At 43.9% G+C, this 18,869-nt stretch overlaps 1 protein-coding gene across 1 annotated transcript in view; it reads left to right on the top strand.

The window, feature by feature from the left end:
- Positions 1-281: 281 nt before the first annotated feature.
- Positions 282-18,869, top strand: part of RNF168 (ring finger protein 168) — a 35,063-nt gene continuing 16,475 nt past the window's right edge. Inside the window, exons 1-3 of the mRNA XM_010381190.2 lie at positions 282-1,176; positions 13,286-13,362; positions 14,077-14,256. Of these exons, the coding sequence (XP_010379492.1) occupies positions 876-1,176; positions 13,286-13,362; positions 14,077-14,256 (558 nt within the window). The 5' untranslated portion in view covers positions 282-875. The remainder of the gene's footprint in view (positions 1,177-13,285; positions 13,363-14,076; positions 14,257-18,869) is intronic.

Raw genomic sequence — 18,869 nt, 5'->3', positions numbered from 1 at the left:
CGGCCGTGTTTGGCTGTTGAATTTGTTTTGCGGGTTCCCTTTTTCTACCCAGAAACCAAGAAACCAGGGGTGTCTGAGGCCTCGCAGAAATCTCAAGGAAAAGTCAGGCTCCACCCAGGCTGCACCAGCAGGAGCTGCGACGCCGGGGCTGGGCCGTCTCGGGCTGGGAGGGCGGGCGGGCGGGGCGCAGATCCCGGAAGTCCCGCCCCGGGAGCGTCCGCCCTTTGGCAGCTTTCTGGGTGGGAAGTGCGATTTTGGCGGGCGGTTGTGACGTTGCTAGCGCTTGCCCGGTGGCTGCTGCGCTGCCGCAACGAATAGGGCTTCTGGCTGCGTAAGAAGGACCGGGACGCGGAGCTCTGGGAAACCGCGCCAGGCGCCGGAAAGCTGAACCCGGGAGTCGCGCGTCGCCCCCGCAGCAGCGCTAAAGCGGAAGGTCTGCAGCAGCCGGAGCCCGGGGTTCCTCCCGGAGCCGCGTCCCGGGGCCGGGCTGCCCCCAGCTGAGCGGAGCATCCTCTCCGGATGAGGGGAGGAGGGGACTTGGCGCGTTCCCCTCGCTGCTCCGGGAGCCGCAGCCGCAGTGTTCACGCCGCGGAGCAGCCCGGCTCCTCCGACGAAAGCCTGCGGTCGTTGGCTTGCCGGACGTTTGCCTTAAAAATGGACAAAGACGCCGCCCTCCGCGGTGCTCCTGTTTGCCTGACCCTGAGAGTGCCTATTTGCTTCAAGACGTGTTGGATGCCCCTGTTCTCCGAATTCTGATACGCTTCTGGGCACGATATTGAAACACAAAACTGTGCTTTTGCTCTCTCTGAGTTGGCCGAAAATAGGATTCTTTTTCGCGCAGGTGTCGTCGTTTAGTCGACTTTATTAACATTAAAATGGCTCTACCCAAAGGCGCCATCCCCTCGCGGTCCGAGTGTCAGTGCGGGATCTGCATGGAAATCCTCGTGGAGCCCGTCACCCTGCCGTGCAGCCACACGCTGTGTAGACCGTGCTTCCAGTCGACCGTCGAGAAGGCGAGTTTATGCTGCCCCTTCTGTCGCCGCCGGGTGTCTTCGTGGACTCGGTACCACACCCGAAGAAATTCTCTCGTCAACATGGATCTGTGGAAGATCATTCAGAAACACTATCCCCGGGAGTGCAAGCTCAGAGCGTCTGGGCAAGAATCCGAGGAAGTGGGTGAGTAAACCCCGGCGTGTTTATTGGCTAAAAGCCGCAAATCTTTGGAAAGGTGAATCATCACTTCTCCATTTAAAAAGTACAAGTACAAACAAACCAAAAAGCCCCACTGGTATTTGTCTAAATAGTTCTCAGAGGTTTGGGAGTTTATGGGTCCCCAAATGTCGATGGGCTATAAAGTCAAGGGCAAGATTTTGTCCCTTGTCACAATGCCCGCGCTGTGTTTGGTTGGTGTTTGTTGTTTTAAAAATTAAAGAATTGCCCGTCTAGAGCCTTTTTTTTTTTTTTTTTTTTTTGAGACTGGGTCTCGCTCTGTCGCCCAGGCTGCAGGGAGGTGGCGCGGTCTCGGCTCACTGCAGCCTCCGCCTCCCGTGTTCAAGCGATTCTCCTGCCCCAGCCTCCCGAGTACCTGGGACTACAGGAGCGCACCATCGCGCCCGGAATTTCTGTATTTTCGTGGAGACGGGTTTTCACCATGTTGGTCAGGCTGGTCTCGAACTCCTGACCTCAAGTGATCCGCCCGCCTCAGCCTCCCAAAGTGCTGGGATTACAGGCGTGAGCCCCCGCGCCCGGCCTCTGATTTACTTATCTGTACTTCTCCATTCACGTAATTCTTTATTCTCCTAATCATGCAACGAGCCGATCGTGACCATCCTGGCCAACACGGAGAAACCCCGTCTCTACTAAAAATACAAAAATTAGCCGAGCGTGGTGGCGGCGCCTGTGGTCCCAGCTGCTCGGGAGGCTGAGGCACGAGAAAGGCGTGAACCCGGGAGGCGGAGCTTGCGGTGAGCCCAGATCGCGCCACTGCACTCCAGCCTGGGCCAGAGAGGGAGACTCCGTTCCCCCCCCCAAAAAAAAAATCATGCAACGAGTCTAAAATCGCTTTTTTATCACTAACGCCTACACCCGGTGGACTCAGGAGCCCCAAACTGAACCTTGACTCTTACCTCCGCTAATGTGAGCGATAAGCCGTGCAGTGGTTCCTGTCCGGGCGCAGGATATGGTGTCTGTGCTCTCTCGTGTACAGGTCTTTTTAAAAAATTTTTTTTGGTCACAGTTATATGTGTACCTGCCTTTTAAACATTTATGTATTTTATTGTGGTAAAAAACCAAAATTGCCGTTTTACCATTTTTAAACAACTTTATTGAAATTGTTTAAGAAATTTCAATAAGTTTAAGAAAAACAACTTTATTGAAATACTCACATACCGAACAGTTCACCTACTAAAAGTGTGCGGTTTGGCCGGGTGCAATGGCTCACAGCTGTAATTCTAGCGCTTTGGGAGGCGGAGGTGGGAGGATCGCTTGAACCGAGGAGTTGAGACCAGTCTGGGTAACATAAATTCAATAAAATTTTTAAAAGTGTGCAATTTAGTGGTTTTTGGTATATTGCATTATTAATTTTTAAAATATTGTCCAAAATATATATAACAAACTGACATTTTAACCATTTTTAAGTACAATTCAATAGAATTAATTACATTCACAATGTAAGCATCACCACTGTTTCCAAAATTTTTTCATCACCCCAGATAAACTGTAACTGTGAAGCACTGACTACCGATTTCACCTTTCCCCGTAGCCCCTGGCACCTTCTATTCCACTTTCTGTCTCTATGAATCTGGCAATTCTAGGTATTTCATATAAGAGACTTATACAATATAGGATCTTGTGTGTCTAGCTTATTTCACTTAGCGTGTTTCTGAGGTTCATGCACAGTGTGGCATGGATCAGTACTTCATTTTTCGGGCTGAATAATGATTTGTTTTATGGATATATTTGTTACATTTTGTTTATCCATTGGATGGACATTGGTTTTTTCTCCTTTTCGTTATTTGAATACTGGCAATACGAACATCTGTGTACAAATATTTGTTTGAATACCTGTTTTCTGTTCTTTTGTCTGCATATCTAAGAATCGCTGGATCCTATGGTAATTCTATGTTTAGCTTTTTGAGGAACTGCTACATTTGTTTTCTACAGTAGCTGTACCATTTTACATTTCCATTAGCAGAGTATGAAGTTTCCAATTTCTTCACTCCCTCACCAACACTTGTTATTTTCCATGCCATCCTAGTACATGTGAACTGGTATCTTAACTCTGTGTTTTTAAAAATTGTGGTAAAATATAACCAGACTACCATTTTAACCACTTAAAAATGCTTTTATTTTTGACTAGAAAGAAGGGAGGAAAATTTTAACCATTTGCAATGGTATGGTTCAGTGGCGTCACCTCCATTCACACTGCTGTGCATCCATCACCACCGTCCCATCTCCAGATCTTTTTAATCCTCCCAAACTGAATTTCCATACCCATTAAGCTTATGGTTCCTCCCTCCCCCATCCCTGTCAACCACCGCTCTCCTTTCCATTTCTGTGAACGCAACTGCTCTAGGTACCTCCTGTAAGTGGAATTTTCATAGGTATTTGTCCTTTTGTGTCTGGTCTGTTTTACCTAGCATAATGTTTTCCAGGTTCATCCATATCGCATGTGACAGGATTCCCTTCCTTTTGAGGCTGAATAATATTCCAGTGTATGTATATGCTACATTAAAAGAAACCTATTCATCTGTCAGTGGTCACTTTGGTTGCTTCCACTCTTGGCTATTAGAAATAATGCTGGTGTGAACTTGGGTGTACAAATGTCTGTTCAGGGGCCTGTTTTCTATTCTAGATCGTATGGTAATTGGAATTTCTAGATCATATGGTAATTCTGTGTGTAATTGGTTTTGGAAACCACCATACTGTTTTCCACAGTGACTGTGCCGTTTTACATTCCCACCAACAGTGCATGGGTGTCCAGTTTCTCTGCACCTTCGCCAACACTTGCTAATTTCTGGGTTTTGATAGTAGCTATCGTAATGGATATGAGATACTATCCCATTGTAGTTTTTATTTGCATGTCCCCAATGACTAAGGATGGCGAGCATCTTTGCATGCATTTATTGGCCATTTGTATATCATCTGTGGAGAAATATGAAATATCTATTCAAATCCTTTGCTCATTCATTCTTTTTGTTTCTGTTTTTCTCCCAAAACCTAGAAAAAGCCACAACTTTGCCTGTCATTTAATCAGGTTGTTTTTTTGAATTGTGGGCGTTCTCCTGCCTCAGCCTCCCGAGTCGCTGGAATTACAGGCATGCAGCACCATGGCCAGCTAATTTTTGTATTGTTAGTAGAGACAGAGTTTTACTGTGTTGGTCAGGATGGTCTCAATCTCTTGACCTCGTGATCCGCCTGCCTCGGCGTCCAAAAGTGCTGGGATTACAAGTGTGAGCCACCGCGTCCGGCCTGTTTTAGTTTTTATCCACCATGGATGAGTTTTTTCTGTTCTGGAACTTCATATAAATGGAATTCTGTTTATTTCCTAGGGCTACCGTAACAAAGTACCACAAACTTAGCAGAAGTTTATTCTCTTTCAGTTCTGAAGACCAGAACTCCAAACCCAAGATGCCAGCAGAGAGCAGGGACATGTACATTGAAGGTTCTAGGAGAGAATCTGTTCTGTGCCCTTCTCCTTAGCTTCCATTGTGGCTGCAGTCCATGGTGTTCTCGTTTGCAGCTGAGTCACTCCGGTCTCGGCCTCCATTAGCACATGGAGCTTCCCGGTGTGTCTGTCTTTACATGGCCGTCTCCTCTGTGTGTCTCTGATTTCTTACTGGAACACTAGTTCTATTGGATTGAAGGCCCTCTACTCTTTGTATGAACTCCATTATATCTGCAACAACCTGTTTCCAATAAGAGCACATTCTTAGTTACTGGCAGTTAGGACTTCAGCATATCTCTTTGGGGGTTATTCATCATAAGGTTCAATTTTTTTTTTTTCCTTTTCTGAGACATACTCTCGCTTCATCACCCAGTCTGGAATGCAGTGATAGGATCGCGGCTCACGGCAGCCTCCGTCTCCTGGGTTCAGGTGATTCTCCTGCCTCAGTCTCCTGAGTAGCTGGGATTACAGGCACGCAACACCATGCCCAGCTAATTTTTGTATTTTTAGTAGAGACGAGGTTTCATCATGTTGCGCAGGCTGGGTTCAAACTCCTGACCTCAGGTGATCCACCCTCTTCGGCCTCCCAAGGTGCTGGGATTACGGGCGTGAGCCAGGCGCCCGGCCTGCGTAGTCGTTTTTAAGTGTTACTCCGCTGCTGACGATGCTGTATGTTACTGGCCATTCTCCACCGATAGTGCCTCAGTTGCTTGCAGTTTTGGATGTTAGGAATAAAGTTGCTGAGAAGATTCTTGCACAAGTTTTTTTGTGTGTGAGTATGTGTGGCCTGATGTTTTCAGGGTTTTTTTCAGTAAATAGGAGCTGGAATTATGCAACACAGAGTAGGTACACGTTTGGTTTAAGAAACTACCGGCCAGGCACAGTGGCTCACGCCTATAATCCCAGCACTTTGGGAGGCCAAGGCTGGTGGATCACGAGGTCAGGAGTTCAAGACCAGCCTGGCCAAGATGCTGAAACCCCATCTCTACTCAAAATATAAAAATGAGCTGGGCGTGGTGGCAGGCATCTGTAATCCCAGCTACTCGGGAGGCTGAGGCAGAGAATTGCTTGAACCCAGGAGGCGGAGGTTGCAGTGAGCCGAGATCGCGCAACTGCACTCTAGCCTTGGTGACAGAACGAGACTCCATCTCAAAAAAAAAAAAGAAACTACCAGATCTTTTTTGAAAGTGGTTGTGTCATTTTGTAATCCCATCAACAGCATACAAGTTCTGGTTTCTGTACATCTTACCAACTTTTTGTGTTATCTGTCTTTTAAAATTTAACCATTCCAGTTGTTTTTTGTTATTGATAGTAGTATCCTGTTTTAATTTCAATTTCCAGGTGACTAATGATAGTGTTCTTTTTCATGTGCTTATTGGCAGTTTTGCTCTCTTCCATTGTAAAGTGTCTGTTTAATTCTTTTGCCCCTAAATTGTTTATATTATTCAGTTGCAGATATTCTTTATGTATTTTGAATACTGGTACTTTGCCAGGTATTCTTAATTGTTTTGATGAACTGAAATTCTTAATTTTCATGAAGTCTTCTAAACTTTTCCTTTTATAGTTTACTGCTTTTTATGGCCTGAGAAACCTTTTGCTACCCTCAGGCTGAGATATTGCTATGTTTTTTTCTGAAAGATTTATAGTTTTACCTTTTTTTTGAGACAGAATTTTGTTGTGTCGCCCAGGCTGGAGCACAGTGGCACTATCTTGGCTCACTGCAACCTCCACCTCCTGGGTTTAAGCGATTCTCTTCCCTCAGCCTCCCGAGTAGCTGGGACTACAGGCATGCACCACCATGCCAGGGTAATTTTTGTATTTTTAGTAGAGATGGGGTTTCGCCATGTTGACCAGGATGGTCTTGAAGTCCTGACCTCATGATCCGCCCGCCTCAGCCTCCCAAAGTGCTGGGATTACAGGTGTGAGCCACTACGCCCGGCCAGTTTTAGCTTTTATGTTTAGGTCTTTGATCCATTTCAAATTAATTTTGAATATTGTATAAGAGGAGGTTGAGGTTAACTTTTTCCCATATGGGTATCAGTTATTCCTGTACCTTTTGTTGAAAAGACTTTTTAAAAAATATAATGTGGGTCTATTCTGTTTCATTGATCTGTTGATTCTAATGTTAGTGTCACACTGTCTTAATTACTGTGAATTTAGAGTAAATCTTTTTTTTTCTTTTTGAGACAGAACCTTGCTCTGTCACCCAGGCTGGAATGCAGTGGTGTGATCTCAGCTCACTGCATCCTCTGCCTCCCAGGTTCAAGTAGTTCTTCTTCCTCAGCCTCCTGAGTAGCTGCGAATATAGGCATGTACCACCATGCGTGGCTGATTTTTGTATTTTTAATAGAGACAGGAGTTTCACCACATTGGCCAGGCTGGTCTCGAACTCTTGACCTCAGATGATCCGCCCACCTCAACCTCCCATTACAGGGATGAGCCATCGTGCCCTTCCTCTGTATATTTATTCTTTGTAGAGACAGGGTTTTGCTATGTTGCCCAGGCTGGTCTTGAACAGCTCACCTTAAGCAGTCCTCCCGTCTCAGCCTCCTAAAGTGCTGGAATTACAGGCCTGAGCCACCTATTTAAATTTTTAAATCAACTTACCAGTTTCTACTAACAGCCTGTTAGGAGTTTGATTGGGGTTGCATTGAACTTCATAGAACAATTTGGGGAGAATTGACATCCAAACAATAGAGTCCTTGTATCCATGAAAATAGTGCATTTCTCCGTTTGTGTAGGTCACTTTCAATTTTTTTTCAGTAATGAAGTTAAAATAAGGTCATTAGAATGGGCCCTAATCCATTATGACTGGTTTCCTTATAAAAAGGAGAAATTTGGACACAGAGACAGACACGCACAGAGGGAAGATGATGTAAAGACACAGAGCACCACGCGAGGCTGGAGGACTGGAGTGATGTGTTTACAAGCCAAGGAACATCTAAGGTTATCAGCACAGCGTCAGAAGCAAGGAAGAGGCAAGGAAGGATCCCCTACAAGTTTCAAAAGTGTCATGGCCCTGCTGACACCTTTATTTTGGACTTCTAGCCAGAACTGTGAGACCATAAATTTCTGTATTTTCAAGTCACCCAATTTGTGGTACGTTTCTATGGCAGCCCTAAGAAACTAATATTTATCCCTGATTATATTATGACTTTTGAGACTGTTTTAAGTAAAATTTTTTAAATGTTCAGTATTGTCCATTGATAATTTATAAAATTAACTTTGTTAACACATAACACATAAAGTGAATCTACTCATTTACTTTATGTATTCTTAATGTATAGAAGGAAGGTTGTAAGAAAGCACATATGAAATAGCTTTAAAAAATGAAGTATTTGAAAGTGAATTAGTGTGATGGAGACAGGTGTGTTTTACATTTGGATTTCTCAAAAAATCCTATAGTAGGGAAGAATCAGCCTTAGAATGTCTAAATTTCCTTTCTGTTTGCGACTATCGTAAAAATTGATCCAGGCAAGAATCACAAATGGATGCCAAAACCCCTCCTTGAAAATTTGATGGAGAACTGAAGACTCATATAGTCTGAAAATATCACCTTACAGATTGCTTATTAATTACAAAGGGTAAAGGATACAGTTGAGAAGCCTGTTGTCGTGGTAATGGAGTGATCACAATTAACGTTATCCATGGAACAGACAAACACTGGCCTCCTGATAGGACGAGTGTAAGGCATAGCCTGAATCTAATTGTGAGAAGACAAAAATCCAAGTTGAAATTCTATAAAACGTAGTTGTTAGTACCTCAAAAATGTCAATGTCATGGAGGCAAAGCCTTAGGAATCGTTCTAGTTTAAAGGGAGGTTAAAAGAGAATGACAGCTAAATGCAGTGCATGACCCTGGATTAGAACATGGATTAGGACAAAGATTGCTATTAAAGACATTATGGGGATAGTGGGTGAAATTTTTATCATTGATATGATAGGTAATATATCATTGTTAATTTTGTGGAACTTGATCATTGTATATCAAGATCAGGAGATAAGGACAGCATCTCTTATGAGGTGTACACTTAAGGATTTGGTGAAGGGTTATGATCATGCAACTTTCAGATGGTTCAGAAAATACACACGAAAGACAATGTGGCAATTTAAAAACTTCATGAATCTAAATGCAGGTTGAATGGGGGTTTATCATACTATTTTTGCAATTTCTGTAGATTTGAAAATTTTCAAAATATTGAGGCAGAAAGTGCAAATTTATTTTATGTTATTTTATTTTCGAGACAGGGTCTCACTCAGTCACCTAGGCTGGAATGCTGAGGAGCGAACTCGGCTCACTGTACCCTCCACCTCCTGGGCTCAAGCCATCCTCCCACCTCAGCCTCCTGAGTAGCAGGGATCACAGGCACACACCACTATGCCAGGCTAATTTTTTTAGTTTTTTGTAGAGATAGGGTCTCACTATATTACCCAGGCTGGTCTTGAACTCCTGAGCTCAGGAGTTCATCCTGCAGGAGTTTCGCCACGTTGGCCAGGCTGGTCTCGAACTCTTGACCTCAGATGATCCACCCGCCTTGACCTCCCAAAGTGCTGGGATTACAGGCGTGAGCCATCGTACCCGTCCTCCATATATTTATTCTGTGTAGAGAGGGGGCATAGAGGCGGGCGGATCATCTGAGGTCAAGAGTTCAAGACCAGCCTGGCCAATGTGGTGAAACTCCTGCAGGAGTTCATACTCCTGCCTCATCCTCACAAAATGGGATCACAGGCGTGAGTCAGCACTTTGCCCCTGATTGCCATTTATAGCCACACTACTTGGTGATGATCCAGCCACACTGATGTACATACTGCTTCACAAATCATATGCTTATTTTCCAGAGCAATTTTGGGCTTTTTATTTTTTAACTATCTCATGTTTTGTACCCTGTGCCCAGCCCAGGAATGCAGATTTAATTGGGAGAAGGGAACTGCCATTTACATGGTGCTACAAGCAGTCTAGTTCAGTGATGGGAGGACAGTTTTATGAACAGCTCAACTGTTCAAGTTAAGGTTTATTATTTATTTATTTTTATTTTTCATCCAGTATTATACATGCGGGTCTTTAACTAAGTTGGATTTTTCCTTCAAAATAAAATAAAAAGCATGGGGATCTATTTCCTCAAATGAGTCCCGGCTGCCTCGGAAGAACACTTGCTGTGAAGAAGCAAAATACCGAGTGTAGTAGGAACGTTTAACTGGAGTGGGTTTCAACAGAAATTTTAGAGTTAACCAGAGCTGAAGAGTGTCGAGAGTTGTTTCCAACAGATGGCAGAAATTGTATAGTCACTTTCTATAAAACTGAGATATTCAAATTCCTCATAAAATTAGAATTAAGAAATAGCAAGCAGGCCAGTTGCAGGGGCTCACACCTGTAATCTCGGTACTTTGGGAGTTCGAGGCAGGCAAATTGCTTGAGCCTGGGAGTTTGAGACCAACCTGGTCAATATGGCAAAACCCCTCTCTACAAAAAGTACAAAAAAAAAAAAAGCTGTGTGTGGTGGCGGGCGCCTGTAGTCTCAGCTACATGGGAGGCTCAGGCAGTAGCATTGTTCGAGTCTGGGAGGTGGACGCTGCAAAGAGCTGAGATTGCGCCACTGCACTCCTGCCTGGGTGACAGACTGAGACTGTTGTCTCAAAAAAAAAAAAAGACCAGGTGCGGTGGCTCACACTTGTAATCCCAGCACTTTGGGAGGCCGAGGTGGGCAGATCACGAGGTCAGGAGATCGAGACCATCCTGGCTAACACAGTGAAACCCGTCTACTAAAAATACAAAAAACTAGCCGGGCAAGGTGGCGTCGCCTGTAGTCCCAGCTACTCCGGAGGCTGAGGCAGGAGAATGGCGTGAACCCGGGAGGCGGAGCTTGCAGGGAGCCGAGATTGTGTCACTGCACTCCAGCCTGGGCGACAGAGCGAGACTCTGTCTCAAAAAAAAAAAAAAAAAAAAAAAAACAAATAGCAAATGCAGGACCAGGCGCGGTGGCTCATGCCTGTAATCCCAGCACTTTGGAAGGCAGGTGGATCACCTGAGGTCAGGAGTTCGAGACCAGCCTGGCCAACATGGTAAAACTCCGTCTCTACCAAAAATACAAAAAATTAGCCAGGTGCGGTAGGACAAGCCTGTAATCCCAGCTACTCGGGAGGCTGAGGCAGGAGAATTGCTTGAACCTGGGAGGCGGAGGTTGCAGTGAGCTGAGATCCGGCCACTGCGCTCCAGCCTGGGCGTCAGAGCCAGACTCTGTCTCAAAAAAAAAAAAAAAAGAAAGAAATAGTAAATGGACTGGGTGCAGTGGCTCACACCTGTTATGCCACAGCGCTTCAGGAGGCCAGGACAGGAGAATTGCTTCAGCCCAGGAGTTGGAGGCTGCAGTGAGCTATGATCGTGCCACTGAACTCCAGCCTGGGCAAGAGTGAGATCTTGTTTCCAAAAAAAAGAAACAGGCGAATGAAGACAATTTTAATTTGTGTCTGTAGTTGAGTAACTTACTGATCTTAATTTAGATTCAGTTTGTGTAGAAATAAATAAACTTTAAACATCTGTCACTCCATGGTTTAACAAAAGTGCAGTTCTCCACTTGCTGTAGTTGGGCATCTTCTGTAAACTGCATGTGCCTTTCCTTTGCCTGTTGTGGTTTTTAATTGATCTGTGGAAGTTCTGGTTATATTCTGGACACTAATTCTCTGGTGATTTATGTATTTGCAAGTAACGTCTAGTTTGTTTTTAACTTCATGATGTCTTTCATCACATGGAAGTTTTAATTGTTTTGGAATTTATCTCATATGTTCTTAGTCATTTATAGTTTGTTTTTTCCATTAAAAACTTTTTTTTTTTTTTTTTTTTGAGATGGAGTCTCACTCTGTCGCCGGGGCTGGAGTGCAGTGGCCGGATCTCAGCTCACTGCAAGCTCCACCTCCCGGGTTCACGCCATTCTCCTGCCTCAGCCCCCCGAGTAGCTGGGACTACAGGCGCCCGCCACCTCGTCCGGCTAGTTTTTTGTATTTTTTAGTAGAGACGGGGTTTCACCGTGTTAGCCAGGATGGTCTCGATCTCCTGACCTCGTGGTCTGCCCGTCTCGGCCTCCCAAAGTGCTGGGATTCCAGGCTTGAGCCACCGCGCCCGGCCTTCGATGATTTTTTCTCTTTGTATAGCTTACTGTTTCTCTAGTCCTGCAGATGTATTTCAAATGTCTGATGATCCTTGGGTTAGCTTTTAGGCTTGAGAATGAGGCCCAGGAAAAAAGCTCTGTGTACATAGAAGGGTATCGGTGATGGGCAGATGTTGAGTTCCAGCCGATGGAAACCTGGCTTTGTGCTTTGCCATCCCTAACTGCCTGATTGCAGAGGACTTTGCTCTGGGTCACCACCTCTTACATTAGCTGCCCTGGCTCTCTCTAGATCTGTTTCTTTAAAGAATATGCATGTGTGCACCTGCACCCATATTCAGGGAGAAATGCCAGTAAGTCAACGATTCTGATTTAATGGCTTATAAACCCCGAGTTCTGTTTTTGGTCCCCCTCTTCCTCACTCTAGACTCTATTGAGCCTCTCTCTAGGCAAATAGGAGGCAGATTCCCTTCCAGTTCTACCTCAGCTGTAGTCTTCCCTTCCAAGGATTTCTTTTCCTTCATTTCTGCTGTATCAATTACCTTTATTTCGTTGCCTTCCCGTTTTCTAGAAATTTGTTACTTTAAGTAGGGCCAGGCACGGTGGCTCACGCCTGTAGTCCCAGCACTTTGGGAGGCTGAGGTGAGCAGATTGCCTGAGGTTAGGAGTTCTAAACCAGCCTGGCCAACATGGCAAAAACCAGTCTGTATTAAAAATACAAAAATTAGCTGGGCATGGTGGGGCATGCCTGTAATCCCAGCTACTCAGGAGGCTGAGGCACCAGAATTGTTTGAACCTGGGAGGCAGAGGTTGCAGTGAGCTGAGATTGCACCACTGCACAGCCTGGGCGACAGAGCAAGACTCTGTCTCCAAAAAAAAAAATTTTTTTAATTGGTTAACTTCCTCTGCTAATCTCTGCTGTTGTAGGATTACAGTTTTTAAAAATTTCTTTACTGTCATTTTAATGGAGTTTAGAGGAAGGGTTAAGTATATGCATTCATGTGCCATTTCAAACCCAAAACCCTAAACCTCCAACCTTATAAAATGGAATTCCAGGCCAGGCGCAGTGGCTCACGCCCGTAGTCACAACACTTTGGGAGGCCGAGGTGGGTGGATCACTTGAGGTCAGGAGTTCAAGATCAGCCTGGCCAACATGGTGAAACTCTGTCTCTACCAAAAATATAAAAAATTAGCCAGGTGTGGTGGCGCATGCCTATAATCCTAGCTACTCAGGAGGAGGGTGAGGCAGGAGAATCGCTTGAACCTGGGAGATGGAGATTGCAGTGGGCTGAGATTGTGCCACTGCACTCCAGCCTGGGCAACAGAGCAAGGCTGTCTCAAAAAAAATAAGTAAATCTAGAAAAAAAAATAATAAATTTTAAAAATGGAATTCCAAAAGGAGATATTGCTGTAGTTGTTAATAGTTGTATATTTTAATATTAGTAAGTTTTAATGGAAGACCAAAGTTACCATAAAATTGTGTTGTCTGTAATGTTATTTTATTTTTTGATATGAAATAGCTGATGACTGTCAGCCAGTTCGTCTGTTAAGTAAACCTGGGGAATTGAGAAGAGAATATGAAGAGGAAATAAGTAAGGTAGGTGCTAAATATTCTTTTTTTTGGAATATTTCTCTGCTGTGTTTTTAGTTTCAGATTTTAATTTAGTTTTATGTGCTTATATAACTAGTATATCTTGAAATATGGATAATTTTAATATATTTTATAAGGGCTTTGTTTTTTGCCATAATTTACTTCTACATGATAAATGCTCTTATGTGATAGTGTTCCCTAAGCATTTACATATTAAGGAAATTTTTTAACTCTTTTTTTTCCTAATTTAATCCATACCAGGACATTTTTTAATTTCCCTAAAGTTCTGAGCTTAAAGAGAAAGGGTGGTAGAGTATGGGTTTAGATGAGGAGAGGTTAAAGGGCTAGCTGTGAAGCTCCTAAATAGAAAAAGTACCTAAAAAGCAGTGTTTACAGTGAAGCATTATGTTGTAATTACATGTAAAGTTTTACATAAATAGAGCTTTTTCTCTTTTTTTGTTAGTCTTCAAAATTTTGTGTGTAATTCTCACTTGTAATACATCTCAGGCTGGGTGTGGAGGCGCACACCTGTAATTTCAGTGCTTTGGGAGGCCGAGATGGGACAGCTCTCTTGCAGGAATCTACTCCAGATTTGTACTTCATTTGAGTTCATTTAAATCTCTGCCAATTTGTTCTTTTTCTACTTTATTCTTATTATGAAATATTGCAAGTATACCAAAGCGTTCAGAAAAGGATTGCTCTTTATTAATCACTTTTAAGGTGGAGGCAGAGCGACGGGCCAGCGAAGAAGAAGAGAACAAAGCCAGTGAAGAATACATACAGAGACTGTTGGCAGAGGAGGAAGAAGAGGAAAAAAGACAGGCAGAAAAAAGGCGAAGAGCGATGGAAGAGCAACTGAGAAGTGATGAAGAACTGGCAAGAAAGCTAAGCATTGATATTGTAAGTTGTAGGAGAGAACGTTGAGGTATGGTCACCCCTTGGTATCCACTGCAGAACCCACTCATAGGAAGAATCAGCTCCTTGAGTTTCCAGGTCTGCATCCCACAAAGACTGTCTTTTCCACCCCAGGCTGGTCGAATTTGAGTGTTCGGAGCCTGCTGATACGGAAAGCTAACTATTAACATTCCTATTGCTTTGACTGTGGTTTTCAAAGAACAGAAGAGATGGCTTTGCCATAATTAGAAGCTATTGATGACATTTTCTCTTTACTTAAAGTAAAATTGTTTTGCATATTGTTACATATTTGCTCTAATCCAGGTTTTTGGGGTTTTTGGTTTTCTGAGACAGGTCGTACTCTGTCACGCAGGTTGGAATGCAGTGGCGTAATCACGACTCACTGCAGCCTCGACCGCTGGGCTCCGGTGACCCTTGCAGCCTCCCGAGTAGCTGGGACTACAGGCTTGCACCACCATGCCTAGCTAGTTTTTTATGGAGACACAGTTTTGCCTTGTTTCCCAAACTGATGTCAAGCTCCTGGGCTCAAGCCATTCACCTGCCTCGGCCTCCCAGAATGCTGGGTTTATGGCGTGAGTCACTGCAGATTGTTTAAAAACTTTTTTATATGTAGGAAAGCTACTCAGTGAAGCATGAAAGCCTCCTTTTAAATTTTCTTTCACCTCTCCACTCCCGTTCCTTTTCCATTTCTATCAGTCTCTTTCCCCAAAGGTAACCACTATTAACAGTTTCTTACAACTTTTTTCTTGCCAGGGTGCAATGGCTCAGGCCTATAATCCCAGTACTTTGGGAAGCTGAGGCGGGAGGATCGCTCAAGCCCAGGAGTTTGAGACCAGCCTGGGCAACAAAGTGATACCCTGTTTCTACAGAAAAATTAAATATTAGCTGAGTGTGGTGGTACCTGCCTGTAGCTCCACCTACTGGGAGGAGCTGAGGCAGGAGGATCCCTTGAGCCCAGGAGTTTGAGGTTACAGTGAGCTGATCTCGCCACTGCACTTCAACCTGGAAGAACGTCTCAAAAAAAAAAGCTTTTTTTCTTTGTTCACCTAAAAAGGATTATACAAAAACCAATCACACTGTTTTGCTGCTTGCATTTTTTCCACTTGATACATCTTAGAGATTTTTCATATTACTACATATAGTCAATCTAATTCTTTTTTTTTTTTTTTTTTTTTTTTTTTTTTTGAGACGGAGTCTTGCTCTGCCACCCAGTCTGGAGTGCAGTGGCCGGATCTCAGCTCACTGCAAGCTCCGCCTCCCGGGTTCACGCCATTCTCCTGCCTCAGCCTCCCGAGTAGCTGGGACTACAGGCGCCCGCCTCGTCGCCCGGCTAGTTTTTTGTATTTTTAAGTAGAGACGGGGTTTCACCGTATTAGCCAGGATGGTCTCGATCTCCTGACCTCGTGATCCGCCCGCCTCGGCCTCCCAAAGTGCTGGGATTACAGGCTTGAGCCACCGCGCCCGGCCAATCTAATTCTTTTAAAGAGTAGAACAATATTCCATTTTATGGATGTAAATCACATTTTGAAAGTAAAGCACATTAAATTTTTAGATAATGTATTAAACTTGAATGTTATGCTTCCTGTAGTTAAATTGCTGCCTGTAAAACAATGAATTAAAGGGTGTGTGATAAGACACATACTTTAAGATCAGAGGGTACAGTGGAGCCTAGTGGTTTGAACGAGTCTGGCAGAGTAACCTGGGAGTGCGGTTGACATACGAACTCTATTTACTCCAAATCTATTAAATCAGGGTCTGTAAGGATGGGACCTAGGGAAGTCTATCTTCAGAGGCATCTAGGGAAGCGCGAAACATTCAGGTTTGAGCGCCTCTGAAAACAATTCCTCAGCTTTCAAATAACAGATATCTTAACATACACTTACCATCGAATCATGGGTAATACAATAAGACTATTGTCTATTGTATTTATTCTATTGTATTGTTTTTTGAGACAGGTCTTACTCTGGGAAATACAGTACAATAGAATAAAATATATATGTGTTTTATATATATACATATATAAATGTGTATATATACATATATATTTATATACACACACACACACACACACACACACACACACTCTCTCTTACCAAAACGAGTATACTCAGAATTGGGAATTTTTTTCTTTTTTGAGAGGCATACCATTCATCATAATATACCCAAATTTTGGGTTATATGCACCTTTTTATGTGTCTTTTGAGTAGAATCACTTTAGAAAGATACACAATCAGGAAACTAAATAAAAGTCATTGACCAATGGAATAATAATTGGAATAGGGAAGAAATATATCTAGTTTTCCCATGGTATTATAAGAGTAGATTTATTGGCCGGGCGCGGTGGCTCACGCCTGTAATCCCAGCACTTTGGGAGGCCGAGGCGGGCGGATCACAAGGTCAGGAGATCGAGACCACAGTGAAACCCCGTCTCTACTAAAAATACAAAAAATTAGCCGGGCGCGGTGGCGGGCGCCTGTAGTCCCAGCTACTCAGGAGGCTGAGGCAGGAGAATGGCCTGAACCCGGGAGGCGGAGCTTGCAGTGAGCTGAGATCCGGCCGCTGCACTCCAGCCTGGGCGACAGAGCGAGACTCTGTCTCAAAAAAAAAAAAAAAAAAAGAGTAGATTTATTGATATTGTAGAATAATTTTTTAACTTATTTTTTATGAGTAGATTTATTGATATTGTAGAATAATTTCTTTTTAACTAATTTTTTTGAGACAGCCTCACTCTGTCACCCAGGCTGGAGCGCAGTGGTGCAGCCTCAGCTCCCGGTTCAAGCAATTCTCCTGCCTCAGCCTCCCGAGTATCTGGGATTACAGGCGCCCTGTTAATTTTTGTATTTTTGGTGGAGATGGGGTTTCGCCATGTTGGCCAGGCTGGTCTTGAACTCCTGGCCTTGTGTGATCCACCCACTTCGGCCTCCCAAAATGTTGGGATTACAGGCGTGAACCACCATGGCCATCCTAGAATAATTTTCTTTTTCTTTTTTTTTTTTTTTTTTTTTTGAGACGGAGTCTCGCTCTGTCACCTGGGCTGGAGTGCAGTGGCCGGATCTCAGCTCACTGCAAGCTCCGCCTCCGGGGTTTACGCCATTCTCCTGCCTCAGCCTCCCAAGTAGCTGGGACTACAGGCGCCCGCCACCTCGCCCGGCTAGTTTTTTGTATTTTTTAGTAGAGACAGGGTTTCACCATATTAGCCAGGATGGTCTCGATCTCCTGACCTCGTGATCCGCCCGTCTCGGCCTCCCAAAGTGCTGGGATTACAGGCTTGAGCCACCACGCCCGGCCCAATAATTTTCTATTTATTTATGAAAGTTTGGTGGTGGTTTAAGGCCAAATATTCATCATCACCATATATGAACTTTTCCATTAGGGTAGTAAGAAACTTATGAGACTGGTACAGCAAGTAAATATTTATGATTTTTATTGATATGCCCTTAAAGTCCAGAACTAAAATATTATTACATAGAACTCTTCTTTCGGGTATATCCACAGCTCTTTGAATATGTCCATATAGATAAAAGTAATTATGTAAAATTATTTATTAAAAAAATCAACAGGCTGGGCGCAGTGGCTCAGACCTACAGTCCCAACACTTTGGAAGGCTGAGGTGGGGGAATCACTTGCTTCCAATAGTTGAAGACCAGCCTGGGCAACATAGTGAGTCTTCATCTCTAGAAAACATTTTTTAAAAAGTAGCTGGGCATGGTGGCGTATGCCTGTGTCCAAGCTACTCGAGAAGCTAAGATGGGAGGATTGTCTGAGCCCAGGAGGTTGAGGCTGCAGTGAGCTATGATCACTCCACTGCACTCCAGCCTGGATAACAGAGTAAGACTGTCTCAAAACAAAACAAAAAAACCCACCTAGCCAAGCATGGTGGCTCATGCCTGTAGTCCTAGCTACATGGGAGGTGAAGGCAGGAGGATCACTTGAACATGGGAGGTCAAGGTTGCAAGGAGCCATGATTGCTGCACTGCGCTCTAGCCTCGGCAGCAGAGTGAGACCTTGTCTTTTTTTTTTTTTAAAAAAAAAAAAAAAAAGGCTGGGCATGGTGTCTCACGCCTGTAATCCTAGCACTTTAGGAGGCCGAGGTGAGCGGATCACAAGGTCAGGAGATCAAGACCATCCTGGCTAACACGGTGAAACCCTGTCTCTACTTAAAAAAATACAAACAATTTGCCGGGCGAGGTGGCGGGCGCCTGTAGTCCCAGCTACTCGGGAGGCTGAGGCAGGAGAATGGCGTGAACCTGGGAGGTGGAGCTTGCAGTGAGCCGAGATCGCGCCACTGCACTCCAGTCTGGGCGACAGAGCGAGACTCTGGCTCAAAAAAGAAAAGAAAGGAAAGAAAAATCAACAGGAATTATCAGCTGATGAGATTAGCATTATGCATTATTTTGTGCTTGATGATGTATAGTAAAAATGTAATTAATTTAGACCAACTTGGATGAACATAGTTTATTCTGAGTTGTGCATGGCCAATATTCTTCAGGGGATGTATAGAATTTAAATGTAACTACAATTTCTGAAAAATGCTGTTTGAATTTCTGAATTAGTCAAATTAATAGCTTATTTTATCATAAAGTTCTCTCTCATAATGT

The sequence above is a fragment of the Rhinopithecus roxellana genome, chromosome 1 (genome assembly GCF_007565055.1).
Source record: "Rhinopithecus roxellana isolate Shanxi Qingling chromosome 1, ASM756505v1, whole genome shotgun sequence".
Classification (NCBI taxonomy): Eukaryota; Metazoa; Chordata; class Mammalia; order Primates; family Cercopithecidae; genus Rhinopithecus; species Rhinopithecus roxellana.
This window is presented reverse-complemented; position numbering and strand designations above follow the sequence as displayed.